The sequence below is a fragment of the Lissotriton helveticus genome, chromosome 5_1, assembly GCF_964261635.1.
Source record: "Lissotriton helveticus chromosome 5_1, aLisHel1.1, whole genome shotgun sequence".
Classification (NCBI taxonomy): Eukaryota; Metazoa; Chordata; class Amphibia; order Caudata; family Salamandridae; genus Lissotriton; species Lissotriton helveticus.
This window is the reverse complement of record NC_136065.1, coordinates 338897450-338920446: the sequence shown is the minus strand read 5'-3', so window position 1 is coordinate 338920446 and position 22997 is coordinate 338897450. Positions and strand designations below refer to the sequence as shown.

General features: G+C 48.1%; 1 protein-coding gene across 4 annotated transcripts in view; it reads left to right on the top strand.

The window, feature by feature from the left end:
• The window catches only part of NADK (NAD kinase), a 412984-nt gene that overhangs the window by 124181 nt on the left and 265806 nt on the right, over nt 1-22997 (top strand). For 3 of the 4 annotated variants that reach the window (XM_078642447.1, XM_078642449.1, XM_078642450.1), the window contains one exon: nt 8099-8203. The exons of the other annotated variant lie outside the window; for it this stretch is intronic. In XM_078642447.1, the coding sequence (XP_078498573.1) occupies nt 8099-8203 (105 nt within the window). The remainder of the gene's footprint in view (nt 1-8098; nt 8204-22997) is intronic. 4 annotated transcript variants of the gene reach the window in all.

Here is a 22997-nt window from a genome sequence, read left to right as displayed (position 1 = left end):
ATAAGATGAGACCAGCCTCTCTTTCCCCATTGGTCTATTGCTGTATCATTATTATTGCCTACGATATGGGGTAGTGGGTCTCCTCAAGCACCCGTTGTCTAACTACACTGTGAGTGATGGCATTCTTTCTCAACGAGAACATCTGCTCAAAGTTGGCTCCCTTCAGGGCTAGTGACTACTATTGCAATGTGTGCTTTGGAGACCACATAAAATGCGTTTTTCCATTGGCGAGGGACCGGTCATCCCCTACAACATTTTGCAAAAACCATGGCAAGGCAGATAAGTATTGACAAATCAAAAAGGCTGGCATGCAGCACTAGGCAGTTGGCTTTGCCAATGCTTGTTTAAAGATTACCATGTGCTTGGAGCCTGGCAGTGCCTGTCGGGAATAAACATGGAGGTGTAAAAGAGCTTAGTTCTCAGGGTGGAGGTTTGAAGGGAGGCTGGGGCATTAATGACATTTCAGTAGCAACTTGATTACCAGGAGACCCGGACTCCTGAGTAAACAACTCAAGATATCTACACACACACATTCTTCCCATTCCATACCCTTTGGGTGGTAGACGCCTCGTCGCTGCATGGGCTCTAGACCTCAGTGCTGCTTTTAAGCTATGGTAGCACACTCTCCTACCAGACCTTTTACTAGGAAAGTCAGGCTTTCTGTCCTTCAGGTACATCACTGGGTGGAACAAGCTGTGAAGGCCCTACAGAATAATTTCACTTTCTCTAGCAGTGCATACATTCCTTACTCTGGTGACTCCACCTTCTTTCTTTATTATTGTATATATTTTTTTGTAGAATCATTGCAATACCCAGCTTTTTTTTCTCTTGTATGGAATAAGTTGGCTCTCGTTACTATTGGATGTAGTAGGTTTTGGATGCAGTTGTGTGGCATCCATACCTACTAAAGTCTGCAAGTTAATGGCTCATTCCGTTCCAAGCATACTGCAGCTTGCTACACACTGTACCTATAGAGAGCCAAGGCAATATTGCAAGCTTTCTAGTTTCATTGTTTCCCACCTTGGAATTCCCGTCCTACTTCACTTTCTATACAACACAACTTATTGCCATATGTCTATCATTTTGGGTATCTATAATGTTCCTCATATTGGGTACCTTTTTTTTTTTTCTTTTTTTTTTTTACTTGTATTGGTTCAGGGCAGCGGTGCAAGAGACTTCACTAACCATTTTTCTTTGGAAAGCGTTTCCTACATCTAGGTTCTGGTACATTGATCCTCTTAGTCAGCACTTGGGTTATTTGACTCGCCAATTAATTGTGAAAGACCACATTACCTAGACTGGAATTTCACACTTGGGCTCTATAGTTGGATCACCTCTTAAAGATCACACTAAGGACCACTTTCCATACCTCTTGGCGTCAGGTCTCGTATGAGAAAGTTTAAACACCATAGCTGCACAGAGTATTGGCAGTAAATGATTTGTGAACAGATAATCTGTTTTTTTATGATACATATAATATTCTTGGACATAAGAGAAAAATGACTGTCTCAACTAGATTAGTCAAGGCACTATGCAAATAAATTAAAGAACTTCTATAGCACGTTTTTCTGGATCAACGTACTGGTGAGGAAACCGTATAATAGGGTGAAAAATAAGGGGGTGAAAGAGACACTAGTATATACCAATGTGACAAGTAGAAGCAGTGTTTACATCCTAAATGTGCTTTAAATTGGTCACAAATACCATAGTTCTCCAACAACAGTAGGGAAGACCACATGGTTCAGTATTGTAACATGAAAAAACACACTGACATGACAGTTGGAATCCAGCACCCCAGCAGCTGAACTAGCAGTCCAGTAAACACTCCCCAGCCAATGAGATCTAACCACTAGAAAGGCATGCAACCAGAACATCACATTTAAAACGCGCTAGTCGATCACCCATGGTAAATCTCAAGATGAAATCATCCTGAACTTAGAAGTCCGTGTGACAGCAGCAAGATTCTTAAACCCCTCCGCCCCACCTCGCTCATACTAGAAGTCCACATGGTGGGGACAAGAGTAACAAGCATTGGCATAGCCAATAGGTCTCGCTTTTGGGACCTTATAAGTATTTAGTTATGCAGCACAATATCCTTGGTGCAACAACATCAACTGTTGCATGGCTAAACACTTATAAGGTCCCAAAGGCGAGACCTATTGGCTATGCCAATGCTTGTTTTTTTAATGTAACTAAAGCATTGTGTTGTAGCTCTGTGACATTTTCAGACACAACAGTTTCCATTGAAATGTCCACTAACTTTACACAGACATACAATTTTACTGCTAAAGCCATATAATGCACAAAAGATATAAAAATCGATGAAGGACAATCATTTTCATTATAGCAATACGCCATAGATAATGGGAGGCGAATCCACCTCTCCATCTGGCTCTCCAGCAAACTGACCGAGCCACCATAATTTAATCTAATCATGGCGGCGGTATCAAGATGAATATGAACACCCAAATATTTGACCGACTCTTGACTCCACTCAAGGGGGAAGGGGCAATTCCAAGTAGATGTGCTAGGAGTAAGCGGAAAGATCACTGATTTATGCCAATTGATGCTAAGGCCAGAGAATTTGCCAAAGCGGGTTATTTCCAAGATGAGAGGCTCAAGATTAATTTGGGGCATCCTGACATATAAAATCGTATCGTCCGTATACAGTGAGATCAGGAGAGGACCAGTACGGAACTGAAGCCCCCGGTGTAGATGCTTTTCTTGGAAATGATGGACCAGAGGATCCATCGCTAGGATGAAAAGTAGTGGGGATAAGGGGCATCCCTGACGCGTGACAAGGAAAACGGCTTGGTAATGGTGCCATTAAGGCGCAGCCTAGCCTTAGGCTCCGTATATAATAAAGCCACTGTGGAGACGAAGCATTCAGGCATGCCCATGCGTCTCATGATGGACAGGAAGAAGGGCCACTCCAAAGAGTCAAACGCTTTCTCAGCATCTTGAAGGACCGCGGCAGCCGGAGTGGAGGGGTCAATTCGATGTAAGACCGCAAACCGGGTCCTCAAGTTCAGAGAAGCGGAGCGATATGGCACAAAACTAGACTGTGCCAGGGAGATGATGGCCTCCATTAGCAATGAAAGCCGGATAGCGATAACTTTAGCCAGAATCTTGTAGTCTAGATTTAATAAAGAGAGAGGTCTGTACGAGCTGCATAAGTTGGAGTCTCTGCCCGGCTTGGGAAGAAGAATAATGACCGCCTCTCTGAACGTGGGGGGCAAATGGCCCGTCTCAAGTGCCTCGACATACACTTCTACTAGTCGTGGGACTAAGACCTCTTTGTAGGCCTTATAAAACTCGGCGGAGAAACCGTCTAGTCCGGGCGCCGAAGAACCCCGTAACGCATCAATAGCTTCGACTATGCTATCTTGAGTGATGGGCATAGCTAGAAATTCTTGCATGTGTTTTTCCAGATAGACCATGGCGATCTCATCGAGGTAGGCACCCTGATCCCGCAAGTCCCTCGTCAGTTTGGACGTATATAGAGTTTTGTAATAGGACAGGAAGGTGTTGCAAATTTCTGGCGTGGAATTAAGTAGATCACCCTGTGGTCCCACAATTTCGGTGATGTAAGACGAGTTATAAGGGGGGCGAAGTAGCTGAGCCAGTAACCTGCCGGGTCTGTCACCCTCGCCATATCGACGCGCTACAAATTGTTTATTAAGGAATTTCAGTTCCCTGTCTGCTTCATCTCTAAATTCCATCCTTAATTACAAACCTTTGGCTTCTCTTTCACTGGAGGGATTCAGCAATAGTTCTCTGTCTAAATCAGCAATGTCTTTTTCGACATGGGACAGCGTGAAACGAATGTCCCTCAACACTCCAACATGTTTGGCTATGCAAACTCCACGAATGTACGCCTTGAATCCCTCCCACAGAACCGCCCAGGAATCCACCGACCCAGTGTTGAGGTCGAAATAATCCTTGATTGCTTGCCGGACCTCCTCGGTAAAAACGGGGTAAAGTAGTGCCCTCCCGGGAAATCGCCACTGCCTCTCATATCCACCCAGTCTGGGGACCTTTAATTTAAGAACTATTGTAGAGTAGTCTGATAGCGTGCGCAGGAGTGTGAGGAGGTCTTCCACCCAACTGGCGACCCCGGAAGAAAGGAGCCAATAATCTATTCTGGCCCAAGTATTGTGGAACCCTGAGTGATGGGTAAAGTCCGGAAGATGTGGGTGTAACCTCTCCTCGATGTCAATTAATGAGAAGTGAGTGCACAAGTCCAGCAGAACCGGGCGTGATCTAGCTTTAGTATCGGGGAAGAGGACGTACTGTCTCTAGTGGGGTTCAATAATAAATTAAAGTCACCCCCGACAATCAACAGCCCAGGTTCATGTGTGAGAAGATGCACCTGCAGGTCTTGGAAAAAGGAAGGGGAGGCGACGTTGGGGCCATATATCCCGACCAGTGTGAGTTTAAGTCCCATAAGAGTCCCAGTGACAATCAGATAACGGCCTTCCCCGTGAGTCATGATGTTGGAAAGAGCAAACGCGACCCGTTTGTGTATTAATATGGCTACTCCTCTGGAATACCTACTATAGTTAGAAAAAAACGGTGAGAACCCCAGCTTCTGGCGACATGGGAGGAGTCAGAAGAGGACAAGTGTTTCTCTTGCAGAAAGGCTATATCAATGTTGTGTCTAGTGATGTAGTTTAAAACCGGTTTACATTTTTTTAGTATTATTCAGCCCCCGAACGTTCCAGGACATCAGTGAAAGCCCGGAAGACCCGGGCTGAAGGCCTAACTTGGCCATAGGAGAATCAATATCAAAAGCAATCTGAAATGCACGCTACTCCATCTCAACCTAAGAGCGTAAAAAAACAATGCAACGATCATAGACAAAAAAAAAAAAATAATCCCCCGCCACCCATCCTCTTGCCAACCCCCGAGAGGCAAACCCACTGAACCAAATTAGCGCACCAATGTAATATGCATGTCACTGACCAAGTGAGAAAAAAATAAGCAATTCCAAAAGAACCCACAAAAATCAGGAAATCAAAGGCGTCCGCCATGGGGGGGCAGCAACGCCACGACGGTCAGGCAGACCCATATGACAAGTCACGGATGAGCAGAAGAAATGAACGAGAACTTGCAACACAGCAGAGTAAAGAAAATATGTAGCAATGAATCATCAGCCAGTCCCTGGAAACGTGAAGAGCTCGACGCTGTTCTGTGAGTCCCCCTGTGCTGGAGAAAGTGAACCAGCATCGACAACAGCGCCTGAACCGTTTTTCCTGTAATTCTGGCAGAACTCCTGTGCCTCCGTGGGAGTATCAAAAATGCGAAACCTGCCGGCGACGTCCACTTTCAATCTCGCTGGATAGAGCATTCCATACTTGAGGCCCAGGTTTCTCACCCTGGCCTTGACGCCATTGTACTTACGCCGTGCCTCCTGGACCATGAAGGTGAAATCAGGAAAAAAAGACAAGGTGCTGCCCTGCCACTGGACCTCACCCTTCTCGCGAGCTGCTCGCAGAGCAGCATCTCGATCACGGAAATTCATGAGTCTTGCAATGATGAGACGTGGAGGTAGGCCAGGGCGAGGACGGGCCCCAGAGATCTGTGGGCCTGTTTCACAACAAAAGCCTGCGTGAACACCTCTCTGCCAAACAGATCAATGAGTAACTTTTCCACGAAGATATCCTTGCGTCCAGTTGAGGTCGTCTCTGCCACGCCAAGGATACGGATGTTATTGTGTCGGCTGCGGGCCTCAAGGTCCTCGTTCTTGATTGCCACATCCTTGAGGATTTTCTCCACTCGCTCTAGACGTTTCAGCGAATTTGAAGCGCCATCTTCTATATCCAAGACTCTGGACTCCATCACATCCAAACGCCGGTCGTGAGCCTGCACCTTGGACCTCATCTCAGCCAGCTTTTGGTCAAGGCTGTCGAAGCGGCTGTCCAGCGACTTAAAACCGTCTCTCATCTCGCTCATCATGGCAGTGACCAAAGAAGTTGCGTCATCCCTGTCAGTAGAATCCAAAGCGCTCGTGGATGAGCTGGGGGGGGGGCATCGGAGGTGAGGGGGGAAGCTTTGTCGAAGCTGAGCTTACGTTGGTACGGGTCTCTCTTCCCCATGTTGCGAATCAGGAGGCGACAGGCAGTGGCAGAGAGGTAAAATGGCGGTGATAGGAACCCACTCACTCGAGGCAGGTATCCAGGCCCAGCGAAGGAGCACTCAAGGCCACAAACAAATGACAGGCAAAGTGAGCGAGACAGACTCTAGCAGCCAGATAGGTGCAGTAGGAGCACTCTTGATGGAGCAGGCTGGCACCAATACCAAGGCCTGCAGAGATGGAGCAGTCCAGCAAAGTGATGGCGAGGGCGCAGAGCTGTGGCGCCAAGAACCAAGGAGTGAAGGCAGATGGCTTTGCCTGCATACAGGGCGAATGCAGCATGACCCAAGATGGCACCAAAGTAGAAGGTAACAGGACCTCACCAGGACATCGACCAAGCAAGCATTGAAGCCCCTCTAAGCGTGTGGCAGTCGTCGGTAGTATGCACCAAAGGTCTGAGGAGGGGGGCTTCGGGAATCCGGGAGGCAGGACTGTGCGATGACGAGCACAGGTGAGCAGAGCGTAGGCAGCCGGATCGTGCGCAGCAGGGCCGGAGCGACAGGCCGCAATTTAGCAGCAGTGGAGACACTGAGCAACAGGCGGGGCCGCGGCAGGGGAGGGTGCACACCCCCGCAGAGCCCGCCGCCGCGCCCCACCGCGTGGCGCAGGGTCCCCGCCCCAGCCCCCCCCCCTCCGAACGACGCAGACCACAACTCCAGGCCCCTGCTCGGGACTGCGCAGAAGGCCCAAGAGCCGAGAGCGCGTCCCGGAGACCGTGACCCAGGCAGGCCCAACCTCGCAAAAGACTGGGGATACGCCCCGGGAACCACGAGGCAGCGCAACAGGCGCCGCGGACCCCACAGGCGCAACACTTACCACAGAGCCGAGTGCAGTTAGGATCTCCCAGGGAGAGGGCAGTGGGCCCCTCAATCCCCTCCGACGTTCTCGAGCCTCACGAAGATCCAATCGGGCACCGGAAGGCTGCAGCTGGGAACTGCATCAGGATGGAGCAAGTTTGCTGAGCGCAGGAGTACGTTAAGGCATTAAAATATGGATAAAGGGAAGCCCGACTGGCGGAGCTTCAAGCGGAGGCAGCCATCTTGGTCGCCTCCGTGGATACGCCCCACGTCGATGTATACATTTTGTTTCACGGTATATGTGTACTCCCTCCCCCCCTCCTCACAGGAATAACAACTTTTATGTTAGTTTTTACACAATTTTGCAATCGGTTTTAGGCTCCTTTATACCCTAGAACCCTGAGTGTGACTAGGCAGATTGTCTGCTTTACAAATGTCAACACCGTAAACAAGTGGATTTACAGCATGCGTGAAGAAATCTAAATTCTAGAAAGGCGAAATGTGCAAAAAAAAAACAGCTTTTCAACCTTTAGCACAAAATGTCCTCTTCGGGTTATAAAAGGGTAAACATTACTCACGACAGAATAGCGAAGGGGACAAGCGTTACTGCAGGCAGACAATGAATAGAGAGCAGCCCACGTAACTGATGGACGACAGCGCCACTTGGTGGTCTTTGCTGAGCTCTACAGGAACAGAAGACAACAGGCAAAAGCGAAAGCATGTTGTGCTGAAACGCCGCTACCCATACGTGTTCACATCTCCTGTCCCTACGTGTGCACATCTCCTGTCTCCCTTCTGCCCAAAAAGCGATGACAATAGATCTCGCCAAGGCGAGCAGCGCATGCGCTGCGTCGCTAGGCGAGACCTAAAAAGGTGATAAAACTACATTATTAGAAAACTAGAATAGTTGCTTCTCCTGGAAAAGAACGCACAGATAAGTGAAGATTGCCATGAATAAAAGAAAAAGATTTAACTGAGTGCTGTTTTCCAATAGTTAAAGTAATTTTGAATGCCATTGATGAGAAAGATGTTTGGTGATCTTTAGTTTGTATAAGATGATTATGCCTTTTGTGAAACAGATCTTCTATCAGTTGTTGATGATTCCAGCTGATTTGAAGTTATCTTGTTTGACATCAGAAACCATTGAATTCTCTTTTGGTCATAGAGGTGAAGCATGTGAACGCCGCCTGTGTGCTGCCCTACGATTCGTCCTTTGAAAAAGTGTGTGCGCCCAGCACAGCGAGCTATATCCTGCATCACGGATCAAAAGGTGAGTGTGGTAGTTAGATAGGATCTAATCAGTGAAATGTGTGCCTGTACTCAAAATCCAGTAAAATGGGCAGGGTCAACAAATTTTATCAAAAGAGTGTCATGTGAACATATGCAGGAAGAATTTACTCTTTGAGTCCTTATCTGGATGCAGGAATTTTCATTATTAACTTTATTTGAAAGTAAACTAACTAGCAGTGAACATTGTGGTTTGTTTAAAGGGTGTAGCATTTCCTAGGCTTTTGCAGGGCCGGACTGGGAACCAAAACCGGCCCTGGCAAAGTGCTCGGCCGCCCCCCTCCCCTCCCCCGGGGGGGTTGTGGGTGCCGCCAAGCTCTTTGCCAGTGCCGATGTTCGGCCAATTTTGTTACAGGGCCGATTTTGCTGCAAAAACGGCCGTGTAACAAAAACAACCCCCCCCCCCCCCCCGCCCCCCCACCCGTGCGGCGCACCGGGGGATTGCCAGGTGCCCTCTACGGCCTGTCCGGCCCTGAGCCTTTGTGTTTCTTTTACTAACGCTGATCATTCAATGCCAATGCTTGTAGCTTATCTGCTACTGTAAGAATGATGATGGCTCACGTTTGAGCCAGAATCGTAACTAAGTTTTTAACTGTAGTTTTTCAGTTAATTTCATTGGTTTTATGAAATGCTTAATTTCCAGCCTCTGTTGGTCGCCTGGTTGCACCTTACCCCCAGCTGACAGCCAACCCTGCTGCACAGGTCTGCAGCCATGCACGATAAGGGTTTGGCACAGAGCCTGTGCTGCAGCCATACCCCGTGCCTTGCTCCTCCCATAACTTAAACCTCCCTATGGACAGCCTTGTGCTTAGTGCAGTCGTGGTTGGGCGCACAGCCTGGCCTGCAGCCACTATTTGTGCACTGTTTACAGCTGTTAGCCTTCCCCAGCTGCACACAGCCAGCCCATGGTTGTGTGCTTCAGCGTTTGGCTTTGCGCCCATACTTCAGCTGTCAGCCTATCTCCGCTGGGCACATCATTTGTGTGCGTGCATTTTGGGTGTGGCACAGCCAGGGCCTTTGTCCTCCCCGTCCCTTCAGTTAACCACTGCTGTGCACAGCCTACAGCCGTATGCTGTGGTTGTTGTGTGGAGGGCCTTACTTGTGGGCAGCCCATGTACCGTCATCCCTTGCTTGCTGTAATAAGCCCCCACAGCGCATAACTTCCAGGTATGCTCAGTATGGGTTGGGCGTAAAGGGTTGGTCTTTGCTTGGGATTGCCCTTGCCTTAGTCTTCTTTTTTGAACAGCATGAAACTCTTGAGTGACAAGTAATTTGAGAATCATGAAACTCTTGAGTCAACAGTGATTTGAGAGTCGCCCTCAAAATGGCAAACGATTCTGAAACTGAAAAAAGCTGCACCCATCACTCTTGAATGTTCAGTGACTTGAAAGTTACTCACTGAGTATGTATTTTTTCCTAGTGTGGGACTTGAGATTTCTATGTCACAGGCTACCTTTAAGTACTGTCGTGAGGAACCCCTGAGAGTGAACTTCCATGTTGGGCAGAATTGTTTCCCCAGATGTGAAACTCTTGAGAGAATTTCAAGATGGCTGGAAAACAAAATCTCAGAGTGTGTCTCTTAAACGATTTAAAATTTGATTCACTCCCAACTTTAAATGCCAGCGATATACATACATGTTAACCCTTTAAAACCCACTCTGCAAGTTTTTCAAATTATTAATATCTCAAACAGTAACGTAACAAATTTACATCAAGCTCTACTTTCATGCCAAGTTTGGTGTAAATCCTAAGTTCGTGCAGCAGTTTCGTCTGCAGACACTAGCAAAAATTGAAGTCGTGGACTTTAGGGGATGAATCTATTGGTTTGGCAAACTTTGGGCAAATCTGTCCAAGGGATCAAAAGTTATGAGATGGGAAAATCGAAATGATATATTTCTCACCACAAAGTTATATGCCACACTCCAGGGGATTATTTTGTAGTGACGTTCATTTAACTCACATATACATATATATTTACACATACATACGTACTTCCCCTAACCACTGGTATTCCATGGAAGGGTGCTACAGCTAGCACCATTAAAATGGCGAAGAAAACCTCCCCAATAAGAGAGAGCCTGGAATCTGAGATCGGAGAAGATTCCTGTTTATTGGATCAGGCAACTCCGGATGTAGAACAGACCCATTTTGGCTCTACAACAGCCTTTATCAATGTAAAAAGGCGCCATTGTGTACCACTATCTATACTGCATGATAAACGTGAACAAAATACTTTACACTTTTCCTTTTGCAGTAATTACACATTATGTTAAAACATTTCATAAACGATATCCGGTACTATTAACATGTATACATACTTAATTAAATTCTTCTAATTTCACCCATGTGTTGCTGTAACATTGACAATCTGTACATCATAGAATCGCATACATTAAGTTCCCGAGCCCCAGATTGGGTAAATATAAATCAAAAAAGGACAAAATAAACGTTACTGAATTTCAAGCGTATAAACAAACAAAACGGCTGCTCCATTAACCTGTGCCGCTCTATGATCATAAGCCCCATTAGATTACAGCGCTATTTATTTATTTATTTGAAGAGTGTTTTTTTAGCGCGAACATGACCCTTGCGGGCTTCGGAGCGTGTTACAATTATTAAAGTGGAGAAGTGTGGCTCAATGGTTAGAGCGGCAGACCCTGATGCAGAGGTCTAGCCCGGGACCAGTGTTCAATTCCCCGCCTCGGCGGGTCTTGGGCTCAAAAAATTCCACGGACCTGATAATTCTCGCCTCGGTGCCTATTCCAATCATGGAATCCCACTCTGCAACTCTGGGCAATGGCCCTTGTAGCAGACTGAGTCTCCTTTAAGGACATGCAAGCTGGATCTGAAGGGCTCTTGCGAAGGAGGTAATGGGGGTAGGATTGTCCAGGCACTGAGTGGAGGGGGTTTACATTACGAACGTTTGATTACCTTCCCGCATGTAGAATGTTTTGGGCATTGTGCTTCTGTTGATGCTTGCTCCTGCATCCAGCACCAGGCCCGATTTTTGGAAATATACTTGGTTTTTGGATCAAATATTTTGTTTTTGAAGGGCTCTTACTTTTAATAACGTTGTTGTTTAACCCCCATGAACTGAGTCGAACAACTGTATTTGGACTTCATGATTCTTTCTTGATGAGAATGAAGCATGTTTCATTATTATGTTTTGTAACTATGTCAACATTTATTAAAGTATTATTCAAAGTAAAGACATACCTACCAAGCTGTCTCACTTGAAGATTCCTAGGTTGGCTGAAGTGATTAAAAGACCCACAACGCACAGTTTCAGAAGCAGATGGACCCACTGGATTCTCTCTTTAAAACAAAGCTTTGTTGCCAATTATAATCGTAAAGTTCCAAACCATATTTAAACTTAAAACAATGCTTTGTGTTTGTCACTTTCCATTGTGAAATGTACACCTCATGACATTTTTAGTGCAGTATCACTTATACATTTTTAAAAAGTAACTTTTAGTACAATGTTACCTGTTTGAGAAAGAACATCAAGGCCTTCAACCAGAAATTTCTGAAATGCAACCATTCCATAAACAAGTACATTCTTCTGATTCCAAGAGTGAGGGAATGGCTGATTAGACATTATGGAATGCTTTTTTGTTTTAATGTATTCTGCACTGTGGCTTATGAAGCACTGTATCACCAACCCCCATTTTTGAATTTTGAAAACCAGACTTTTTCCGAGAAACAAAATCTTAGCCCCTTGATTAGTCCTTCAGTTACGCACAGTGTCTGTTAGTGGTAATCTCAGCGCCACGATACCCGTTGGGTGGCAGCTGCGCTATATAAGTACTCCATACATACATACATACATACATACATACATACATACATATCTGAAAGAAACAGGTTAGTATTAGATTCCTTACCTTAGAATAGCCCCAGGCGTCAGTCTGGATCCGGAAACTTTTGCGTAGCAGTACCCCTGCGCGTCGGTAGGCGTCGTCTGCAGGCGTCCCCTGCGGCTCCGCGTCGTGCGCCGTGATGACGTCGCTGGAGTATATAGACGCCGCCTCCGCGCGCTGACGTCAGTTCTTCTTTTTTCCGCGCCAGTTAGCGCAGATCCGAAGAGCAGTACTCCGGTCTTTTGACCTAGTTTTGTTAACTTTGACTCTTTCTTCAAGGTGCCGGTAGGATGCCCGGGTTTAAGAGTTGCGACGGGTGCGACCGAATGATGTCGGTCACCGACCACCATCGACTCTGCCTCCGGTGTCTGGGCGCGGACCACGACGTCGAGTCTTGCGTCGACTGCCGGGCCTTGACAGGTAAAGCTAGACGGGAGCGGTCCCGCAAGCTGCTCGAACTCCGAGTGTCGGCCCCGCGTCGAGAGCGGTCCCGGTCCGGTCGGAGGTCGAGGGAGCGGTCGAGGGAGCGATCGCGGAGCCGCCATGAGCGCTCCGGGAGTCGCCACCATTCCTCCGGTTCATCAGGTAAGCGACACAAGAGGTCGGGGCGTCATCATCGTACCCCCGACTCCCCCCGACGCCCGCGTGATGCGGCCGGGGGTTCGGGTGGCCCCACCCCCGCGTGGGTCGCCGACGCCGTCTGCCCCATACCCGTCGGTCCCTGGGGAAGGCGCGTCACGCGAGGAGATTGAGGAGTTCCTCATGGCTATGAGGGCGATGTCTCCTCCGGCGGGGCCTACGGCGCCTGCGGGCCCGTCGGTCCCGTCTGGGAGCCCGAGCGGTTCGGGTGCACCTGCCCCGACGCCGCCGGCGGCTCCGGCCCCGGCACCGCTGGGCCCTTCAGGGTCGTCGCCGGCTGGTCCTCCGGCCTCCCCGGCGCCGATTCCATTGGGGCAACCCGTGATGCCGCCTCCGCGCGGCGCCGTGACTCCGCCGTCGGTTCCGGCCGGCGTCGGGTCCCCGGCGCCGGCGCCGCGCGGCGCCACCCCCGATCCCTCTCTGACTCCTGACGCGGAGTCGGACCGGCGTCGTCAGACGCTGAGTCCGGCGCCGTTGGGGCCCATTGGCTCCGAGGAGCCGGTTTATATCGTCGACTCGTCCTATGGCGATGAGGACGAATATGGAGAGGGTTGGGAGGGGTCTGAGGACCCTTTGTCACGAGCCTGCCAGTATGACGTGGACTGGGTAGGTGACTTAGGTGAGGCCAGTGGTCTGGACGAGTCGCCCAACCCTGGGTTTGTCTCGCCTTCCCCTGTGGCGTCGGAGGCGGGGGCTGCCTATTCGGTGGTCCTGATGAGGGCTGCCAAGGCTTTGCGCCTTGAGCTCCCCGTCGCTAAGGTGAAACCTAACATCCTCACCGAAGTATTTAAACCGCAGTCGTGCCCACAGGAGCCTCTGCTACCATTTAATGAGGCCCTGACGGATGTCCTTTTGGGCACCTGGTCCAGGCCCGCTTCCGGTGCACCGGTTGACCGGAACGTTGCCAGGCGTCACCGTCCGTGTTCGGACGACCCTGCCTTCCTTTCCACCCATCCCTCCCCGGAGAGTCTGGTGATCCAGGCCTCCACTTCCCAGTCCGCATTCCCGTCGGCTCCGCCCGATCGGGAATCGAAGCGATATGACCAATTTGGCAAGAAGGTCTTTTCGTTTTTGAGTGCTGGACTGCGGTCTTGTAATACCACATGCCTCTTGGGCCGCTACACCCACTCTCTGTGGGACTCGGTCGCGGAGTGTCTGCCGCAGTGCCCGCAGGAGGTGCGGGACAAGCTCAACCAGGCCTTGGTTGAAGGCCGGGACGCGGCGAGGTATTCGATTAGGTGTGGTCTTGACACGACCGACTCGCTGGGACGGGCTATGTCCACGACGGTGGCGATTCGTCGCCATGCTTGGCTGAGATCCGCCAACTTCTCGCCGGATGTCCAGACTGCCCTCATGGACATGCCTTTCGATGGCAGTCGCCTGTTCGGTGACAAGGCGGACAACGCGCTTGAGCGCTTCAAGGACTCCAGGGTCACGGCCAAGTCCTTGGGTCTTTCGACCCAGCGCCAGCAGCAGGGTTCGTTTCGCCCCTTTCGTGGCCAAGGAAGGGGCGGTCCCACGCGTGCTGCCAGCCACGCGCCGCAGAACGCTCCCCAGCGCGGTGGCGGCCGTGGATTCCGCCGTGGTGGCGGTAGAGGGCAGCGGCGAGGTCAGTCCACACCTCCCCCCGCTGCAGCCTCCAAATCTTCCTAGTCCGAGCTTTCGGGCCCATGTGACGCCAGTGGGTGGCAGGGTTCGCCATCACCACTCCCACTGGCGCACGATTACATCGGACAGGTGGGTGCTGCAGCTCGTCCGAAGGGGCTACTCCCTCCCCTTCGAGTCCACTCCTCCAGCCATGCCACCGCAGAACCACCGTGTGTCGGGGGACCACTTGACACTTCTGCAGGAGGAAGTTACGGCCCTCTTGGCCAAGGGGGCCATCGAGCGCGTTCCTGGGCCAGAAGTAGGGTGTGGTTGCTACTCCCACTACTTCCTGGTGCCCAAGAAGGACAAAGGGGGCCTTCGTCCTATCTTGGACCTACGGAACGTCAACGGCTTCCTCCGGAAGGAGAAGTTCAAGATGTTGACTTTGGCTCAGGTCTTGGCTGCTCTAGACCCACAAGACTGGATGGTAGCGTTGGACTTGCAGGATGCGTATTTTCACATCCCCGTCCTGCCGGCCCACCGGCGTTACCTGCGGTTCACGGTAGGCCGCGAGCACTTTCAGTTTATCGTGCTCCCATTCGGCCTTACCAGCGCCCCACGGGTGTTCACGAAAGTGATGGCGGTGGTCGCAGCTCATCTGCGCCGGTTAGGGGTTTCGGTCTTCCCCTACCTCGACGACTGGTTGTTGAAGGCGGGCTCGCCCCACACAGTCGTCCACCACCTTCAGATGACGGCAGACCTCCTGCACGAGCTGGGGTTTTTCCATCAATGTGCCGAAATCACACCTGTGTCCCTCTCAAAAGCTCCTTTTCATCGGAGCGGTTCTCGACTCGGCGCAGTTTCGGGTTTATCCTCCGGAACGGCGGGTCCGGGATATTCAGGCTCTGATTCCCATCTTTCAGCCGTTGTCCCGGATTTCGGTCAGGTTGACGCTGCGGCTTCTGGGGCTGATGGCCTCCTGCATCCTTCTGGTGCATCACGCCAGGTGGCGGATGCGGGCTCTGCAGTGGGACCTGAAGTTTCAGTGGGCCCAGCATCAGGGCAACCTGTCCGACCATGTCCTGATCTCGGAGGGCACTGCGAGACACTTGCAGTGGTGGCTTACGGACCGCGATTGGGTCAGAGGCAGATCCCTCTCCCTTCCCCAACCGGAGCACGTGGTTGTGACGGACGCGTCCCTCCAGGGCTGGGGTGGCCACTTGGGAGAGGCGGAGATCAGAGGCATCTGGTCTCCGGCGGAGTCCCGGCTCCATATCAACATGTTGGAGCTGCGGGCGATTCGCCTAGCACTGAAGGCATTCCTCCCCTTTGTCACCGGGAGTGTGGTGCAGGTGTTCACGGACAACACCACCGCCATGTGGTACTGCAACAAACAGGGCGGTGTGGGGTCGTGGACCCTTTGCCAGGAGGCTCTGCGCCTCTGGCAGTGGCTGGAACGTCAGGGCGTGACTCTGACGGTTCAACACCTGGCAGGTTCTCTGAACGCCAGGGCGGACGAACTCAGCCGTCGGTGCTCGGTGGATCACGAATGGCGTCTGAACTCGTACGTGGCGAACGGCCTCTTTCAGCAATGGGGAGAACCTTGGTTAGATCTATTCGCCACAGAAGAGAACGCGCAATGTCATCAGTTCTGCGCGTTGGAGTTTCCAAGACGGCACTCGCTCGGCGACGCCTTTCGGCGCGAGTGGAGCTGCGGTCTGTTGTACGCCTTTCCGCCTATACCACTTCTGCCCAGAGTGCTGAAGAAGATCAGGCGCGACCGGGCCCAAGTTATCCTTGTGGCTCCGGACTGGGCTCGAAGATACTGGTATCCCGAGCTACTCAGCATGTCAGTCGGTCCCTCGATCCGCCTGCCCCTTCGGGAGGACCTTCTGTCGCAGCAGCAGGGGACGGTCCTCCACCCGAACCTGTCCAGTCTCCACCTCCATGCGTGGAGATTGAGTGGCGACAGTTGAGGCCATTCGACTTGCCTCCTGAAGTCTGTGATGTGATTCTGGCAGCCCGGCGTCCCTCCAAAAAGTCGGTATACGCCTGCCGGTGGAAAAGATTTGTGGCATGGTGCACAGCAAAGGCTGTGGATCCCCTTTCTGCCCCTCTTTCCGAGGTTCTCCTCTTCCTTCTTTCTCTTGCCCAGCAGGGCTCTGCTCTGGGCACTATCAAGGGCTACCTTTCTGCCCTTTCCGCCTTCTTAAGGCTACCTGATCAGCCATCTTTATTCAAGTCCCCTATTGTACTGAGATTCTTGAAAGGCATCACGCACATGTATCCTCCTGTTCCGTTCGTGATGCCTCAGTGGGACTTGAACCTGGTTCTGACATTCTTGATGTGCGCTCCCTTTGAGCCGCTTCATTCCTGTCCTCTCCGTCTTCTTACTTTAAAGACGGCCTTCCTGGTTGCCATCACCTCTGCCAGGAGAGTGAGTGAGCTCCAGGCTCTTTCTGTTAAACCTCCTTTCTTGTCCGTCCATCCTGACAAGGTGGTTCTTAGGACTAGGCCTTCTTTCCTGCCCAAAGTAGTTTCAGCTTTTCACATCGGGCAGTCCATCACCTTACCCTCCTTCTTCCCGCCTCCGCATCCTTCAAAGGATGAAGAGCGGCTCCATCGTCTGGACCCAAAACGTGCGCTTTCATTTTACATGGATCGCACACGCCAGTTCCGGGTGGATGACCAACTGTTTGTTGGCTACGTGGGTGAGAAGAAGGGAAGGGCGGTACAGAAACGAACCATCTCTCGGTGGGTCGTCCTGTGCATCAAAGCATGCTACTCTTTGGCTCGGAAGGAGCCTCCTGTTGGGCTGAGGGCCCATTCCACTCGGGCTACGGCGGCTACTACTGCCCTGGGCCGGGGAGTCCCTTTGCAGGACATTTGCCAGGCGGCTACGTGGGCCTCGCTGCACACCTTTGCGAGGCACTACTGCCTGGACAGTCAAGTCCGGAGGGATGGCTTCTTTGGCCGTTCGGTCCTCCAGGACTTTCTGGTGTAGGTTTGTATTGGTTCGCAGACCCACCACCGGGGTTGGTATTGCTGGGGTATCTATTCTAAGGTAAGGAATCTAATACTAACCTGTTTCTTTCAGATGAACAAGTTACTTACCTTCGGTAACGATATATCTGTAAGAAACAGTAGTTAGTATTAGATTCCTTACCGCCCCACCCGTCCTCCCCGTTCTGCGAACTGATACCTAGGGTTAAGGTCATCCCTTTCAGGGCCCTAGTTTCAAATGGCACCAGTGTTAGTTCTCACATGGCTCTGCGTGTTCTGGCGCGGAAAAGCTGTGTGCAAAGAACTGACGTCAGCGCGCGGAGGCGGCGTCTATATACTCCAGCGACGTCATCACGACGCCGACGACGCGGAGCCGCAGGGGACGCCTCCAGACGACGCCTACCGACACGCAGGGGTACTGCTACGCAAAAGTTTCCGGATCCAGACTGACGCCTGGGGATATTCTAAGGTAAGGAATCTAATACTAACTACTGTTTCTTACAGATATATCATTACCGAAGGTAAGTAACTTGTTCTTTATGCCTATCCAAGACCCACCTTATTGTTGGAAGCCTTCATGTTATCCGTTCCTAAAAACGAGAAGTAAAGGGGAGGGTTTTGGGTATTTTCAAACACTCATGATCATCTGCTCTAAGTAATGTTTATCTATACAGAACTCTGTACATGACAGTAGGTGTTTGTAAGCATTATGTGAGCAGGAGAGCCCGGATAATGAAATCAGGTATTGTCATGTCTGGCATCTCTCCTATGCCAGTCTAGTTATCCTGTGGAATGTTATCATTGATATGTCATGGAATGCTAGGAACTGGACTCTAGGAGTCAGTTGATAACTGGGCTGAGCAAGTAACATACTGCTCCTGGTGGGGTTTCTTCTTCCTCCTTAACTTATACCTGTAACCTAACTTGGAATAAATATCTTAACCTTCCACTTCGTCTGAGTCCTGCTTCCTACACCAACACCACAATTTGGCGACGATTCTGGTGAACTTCAACTTACTACACCAAGGACTTCTAAGATTAAAGCAACTTCAAGGTATTGAACTTCTTTTTCTTCAAACTACTTATTCTTAAGCATATTGGCACCCTGCGAACCCCACCAGTGACCACTCTAACAGTCGCCCACATGCTTAAAGTGCCAATCTCCGCTTAAGTCCTGCTTCAGTTTACACTTTATTTCTGGTTCAATCTTCATACTATAACCTTCCTGCGAGTGTTGTGAATACCACTCTACCACCTTTTACTATAATTCTGCTCGTGTTTGAACTGAAGCCGTGTGAAATCTGAAGCCTCAATTACTAAAAACGGCAGAAAGATGTTAGAGCGGCAGTGAGATGTACCTCTTACCAACTGCCACACTGAGTCTACCTGCTTCTTATGCTGTTACCGTCATGATGCGAAACCTTTTTCTTTAATTATTCCTACTGAACTGATTCCACTAAAGTTGCTGGCACAACGTTTTTGAGTTAGATTTCAACCCGGAGTTGCCTAATTTCAAATGCCATCCACTATACATTATCCACAAAGGAGTTTCGTTGGATCTATTCACTATGTGTGAGAAAAAGTGTCATATTCGTGTGATCCCTTTAACAACTTTCAGTCATAGTTTGGCCGTTAACTTTTCTTTTCCAATTCTCTTCGGCGGACCTGCTTCATCTGTGTTGTGCTACTGGGGGACGAGGTCATTGTCACACACATACCTTTATTGCTTCAGATCAAAGTTTCACTGTGTTCTGAACGTCAGCTGTAAGTACTTTGTCATTTAATTTATTGAAAAGTTATGCCGTGTTTCCTATGTGCCTCCGTTGACAGTTGATCTGAAATGACTCCACCATATTTTAAATGTTTCACGAGCGCATACAGAGGCGCGTGCCCTTACCTTCTTCAGCCTCACGCTCCTCCAATCCTTCGGTTGTGACGTTGCTGAGTGACAAGGTATCTCTGAATCAATATTTTACTGCCTTGGCGTGCAGTGAACCACCCGACACAGCGTCTACGACGTGCCACCATTTTGTCGACGCTTTTCATCATCAATTCTTCTCACGTTCAGTCTCCAACATCTCATCTTCTTATGCAGTCCCCTGCATTTTCAGCGATATGCACACTCTTACATAAATTTGCCTGTCGCATTTCAGCGTTTTTGACGGCGATGGACACGCTTTGAAATGAATTTGTTTCCGTTTTTAAATAATTACAACAGCGATAGGCACGCTCTTACACAAATTTGCCTGTCGCATTTCAACATTTTTAACGGCGATATGCACACCATGAAATAAATGTTTTTTTTCAAAATACTTTCCTGCATTTTCATCAGAGTGATAGGCACAGAGATCTATCTTTCTTAATGATCTTCATGAGAAGGTACTGTTTACTTACTACATATAATTCCAAGGAGTTGATTACAGTGCTGCTGTCTTATTTCATGACTACGGTGACTACTTTATTTATTTTAATTTATTGTTTTCATGAGACTTGATTATAACTCTGCTTGTCATTCCTTGCTCAAGTTCTATTAATTTTAACTTAATTAGTTATACACTATTTCCTGTCACAATGCCATTTATCGGCTAAAATTTTCTATGTGTTTTTGAGTTATTTATGATATTGATAATTCTTAACCAAAACACCAAGTAGACCGGCGTTAATTTCTAATGCTATTTTACTTGTTTCTGTTGGCAGTTTAAACTGTTCAAATACTTGATGTAATTTCCATATCTCTTTTATGTGAGTGGATGTTCTTGAGTAATTTTTGCAGTTTAGGAAATGTTTAAAATATACTGCTTAATCTTCAGGTAATGATTTCCATATCTTTTAGGTGAGTGGATGTTCTTGAGTAACTTTTACAGTTTAAGTTATGTTTAAAAAAAAAAAAAAGAAAAGCTACGGCTTATTCTTCATGATGTTACAGTTGGTAATTGAGTACCGCTTATACTATGTCATGTAATTTCCATTTCTCTTTTATGTGAGTGGGTGTTCATGAGTAGCAATTTTTTTTCATGTTTCATACTTTATGTTACTGACATCAGTATGTACATGGAGCTTCTCCTTTTATTCTTTTCTAAAGTCCTGTATAAATTTTCTTCAACAGTTCTGAATATTTTTTTTTAATGTTCTGCCAGTTTCTATTTTACCTTGCGCAAGGGTTTCTTTCTAGAAATGTCTGTCTAGAATTGTACTGGCAATTATTTTTTGTTTCTCTCCTTCTAACTGTTCGTATTTCTGTTCGGTGTAATTTTCACTTTTCTTTATGTTTACTTTCCGGGAGATTCTTGCGTTTTCTCCTGTTTTAGATACTTTTTTTATAATCCTTTTTGTGTTTTTCTCCATTGTCTTCTGTTCGCCGGTTCATGTCTTCATACCAGTCTGGCCAATTGGTGTGTTTTACTATAACCTTGAACGTTTTGAGTACTTCTCTTTTGTCCTTGAAAGAGAAGATGTGTCTCCTTTCACTTCTTTGCTTTTCTATTCTTTCCATTATATTCTAAATACTTTTGACCTTTTCTATTCTTTCCATTATATTCTGTATACTTATAACCTTTTCTATTCTTTCCATTATATTCTACATACTTTTATTGTCTTCTCTTCTTATTATTGATGTTCCGTCTTTATAGTTTCACCATATTCTTTTTCCAATCAATGTTTATGTTGTTGTGGTTATTCTTCACAATTTCTATTCCATTATAAAGAGGAAGATGTGTAGTGTATTCTTCCACTTATGTATTCTTCCATCTATACCCTTCCTTTCAGTTTCTTACCTTATTCTTTCTTCATCGTCCTTTATACCCTTCCTTGAGTTTCTTACTATATTCTTTCTTCATCGCCAATCCATGTTCATTTTGTTGCAGTTATGCTTTCCATTTTCGATTCCATTATAAAGGGGAAGATGTGTCATGTCTGGCATCTCTCCTATGCCAGTCTAGTTATCCTGTGGAATGTTATCATTGATATGATGTCATGGAATGCTAGGAACTGGACTCTAGGAGTCAGTTGATAACTGGGCTGAGCAAGTAACATACTGCTCCTGGTGGGGTTTCTTCTTCCTCCTTAACTTATACCTGTAACCTAACTTGGAATAAATATCTTAACCTTCCACTTCGTCTGAGTCCTGCTTCCTACACCAACACCACAGGTATATTTTGAAGTGTTTCTGAAATACTTGTAGGAAATTTGCTCTTTCTTGGTCCCTTAATGATCGCCTTTATACAGGGATTTTGTGGTTTACTAGGCTAAAGAAATTGGAGCTTCCGATAGCAAATCTCTCTGTTGGACCAGACATATGTAGCAGGATGGCTGGACTAGACATATGTAGCATGGTGGGGTCTGTTCTCTTATCTACTAGATGTCTTCTGTCTTAGATGTCCTATGTTGAACTACGAAATTTTGGATCGGTCACAAGAAGCTGATGAGTCTCTCTGGACTATAGCTGTGATCTCTGCCCATTCTCATCCTCTATGGAGTATGAACTGGAGAGAGAGTTCGAAAAGAAATTAGACGTATCCTATCTCTAGTGACTCATTTGGCCATCTGTTTGGAGGAGCAGAGTCCAAATTGTATGTGGCCTAGTCTTCTTATCAGGTTAGAAGGTTCTTCCTCTTCCCTTTAGTGCCCTGCCCTCTGGGGCTGCCTAACATTGTGGCCTGCGTAAAGATGTCCAAGGGTGATTATGATTTGAGGCAGTATTCTCCCTATCCATAGCCCTGTGCTCCGAATTTCACTGAGCTCCTCCTGCCCTTCAGCGAATGCTGACACTCCTTGTCAGGAGATTTTAGGGTGGTTTTGCAGAAAACTAAACTCTTATATTTATGGAGCACATGTTCTTTCTTTCTAGGCGCGTTATCTCTTGGCAGTAATCGTGCTCTCATTTCCTCCAGGTGCCCTGTGCATGTTTAGTCTATAGAGGTCCTTCCACTCATCATTTTCCCAAAATATAGCATTCGTGGTACACCTCTTTAATAAATAATAGCATGACACTGGTCGTCATAACATTCTGTTTATTAGTTATCCCAATATGCAATATTAATATTTACTGCTGGATTGGGCAAAGGATAACAGAATTGTACCACAAACCAAACAGGGTTTTCTCAAGGAACAGGTACAGAAACCACCTTATTGACTATGGGCTAGATGTAGGTGGGCTAATACCGGGCGGTAATGGCCGAAAATCGGTAAATTTGCCAACTACAAGTTGGTGGTAAATACCGAATACCTTTAAAAAAGCAATTTTGTGCTTTTTTAAAAGTGCCATGTGGCAGACATGTATGTGCGCCACATGTGCACACATGCACCATTCAGGGGTGCAACAGGGTGTCAATGTGACACCCTGCCACCCTTGAATATGCTCCCCCTATTACCGATTCGTTATTTACCGAATCGGTAATAGTGAATGGCTTCCCATTCATTCCTATGGGCCTCAAGGCCCATAGGAATGAATGGGAAGGTGATTCCTTATTACCGAATCGGTATTACCGATTCGGTAATAAGGAATCTTTCCGAATCTGTAAAATTTACCAAATTATTTCCTACATCACAATTACCGGTTCTTAAATACCGAATCGGTAAAATTCTGTATTTAAGAATCGGTAATTTGTGATTACCTACCTCTAGCCCTATATTACTAATAATGTATAAACTTAAACACAAGAAACAGGCACTTTATTTGTGCTACGTGGA